This window comes from Arachis ipaensis, chromosome B09 (assembly GCF_000816755.2).
Source record: "Arachis ipaensis cultivar K30076 chromosome B09, Araip1.1, whole genome shotgun sequence".
NCBI classification, from domain to species: Eukaryota; Viridiplantae; Streptophyta; class Magnoliopsida; order Fabales; family Fabaceae; genus Arachis; species Arachis ipaensis.
The window spans coordinates 127,625,604-127,626,570 of record NC_029793.2 but is presented as its reverse complement, the minus strand read 5'-3'; the positions used below and the strand labels follow the sequence as shown (position 1 = coordinate 127,626,570).

General features: G+C 36.3%; 1 protein-coding gene across 1 annotated transcript in view; it reads right to left on the bottom strand.

Annotated features, from left to right (window-relative positions):
* Window positions 372-967, bottom strand: part of LOC107619212 (probable histone H2B.3) — a 3,198-nt gene continuing 2,602 nt past the window's right edge. The window contains exon 2 of the mRNA XM_016321454.2: window positions 372-967. Within this exon, the coding sequence (XP_016176940.1) occupies window positions 511-921 (411 nt within the window). The 5' untranslated portion in view covers window positions 922-967 and the 3' untranslated portion in view covers window positions 372-510.

The window sequence follows — 967 nt, the reverse complement described above, 5'->3', positions numbered from 1 at the left end:
GAATGGCCCTTTTCAATTTAAGTCGTATTCCATGACCCAAAAAAAAAAAATTAAGTCGTATAATATTTTAAATAAGATTTAACTAACTTATTAAAACAGATGTTTAGAATGATATCTTTAAATTTTGTTAATAAATGTATAACAACCAAATTAAAAATCTAAATTTAATAAATTTTCTTGTGAAAACCCCTCAATTGAAAATAACATTATGTGTTAGATATACGCTTTTGGAAATACTAAAGCATACTACATAAGTGTCAATTAACATTTTAAATTCATCATAGACAGAACAAATGAACGAGCTAATTGAAGTTGTTACCAAAAAAAACCCGTGCAAAATATAGAATTAAAATAAATAAAAATACAGGAAATATAGGGCAAAATGAATAAGCTTAATATCCATTAATAAAAACCACCGTCTAACAAAACATCAAACCAAAACGACTTCACAAAATGCGTTTTCATCCCTTTACAACCCATCCAAACCCTAATCCAAATTTTTCTCCAAAATCAAGAACTTGTAAACTTAGTGACAGCTTTAGTCCCTTCCGAAACGGCATGCTTGGCAAGTTCACCGGGAAGCACGAGTCTCACAGCGGTTTGAATCTCCCTCGAAGTAATGGTTGGTTTCTTGTTATACCTCGCGAGTCTAGAAGATTCTTGAGCGAGCTTCTCGAAAATGTCGTTGATGAAACTGTTCATAATCCCCATGGCCTTGCTAGAGATTCCGATGTCAGGATGAACTTGCTTCAGAACCTTGAAAATGTAGATCTTGTAGGTCTCAACGCTCTTCGCCTTCTTCTTCTTCTTCTTATCGCCGGAGGACGCGTCCTTCGGGATCTTCTTCTCCGCCTTGGTTTTCTCCGCCGGTGCCTTCTCCGCTGGCTTCTTCTCCGCCGGTTTCTTTTCGCCCTTTGCCATGGCTGAAAATGAGAGTAACAATAACAAACTTTTGAGTGCGAAGGTA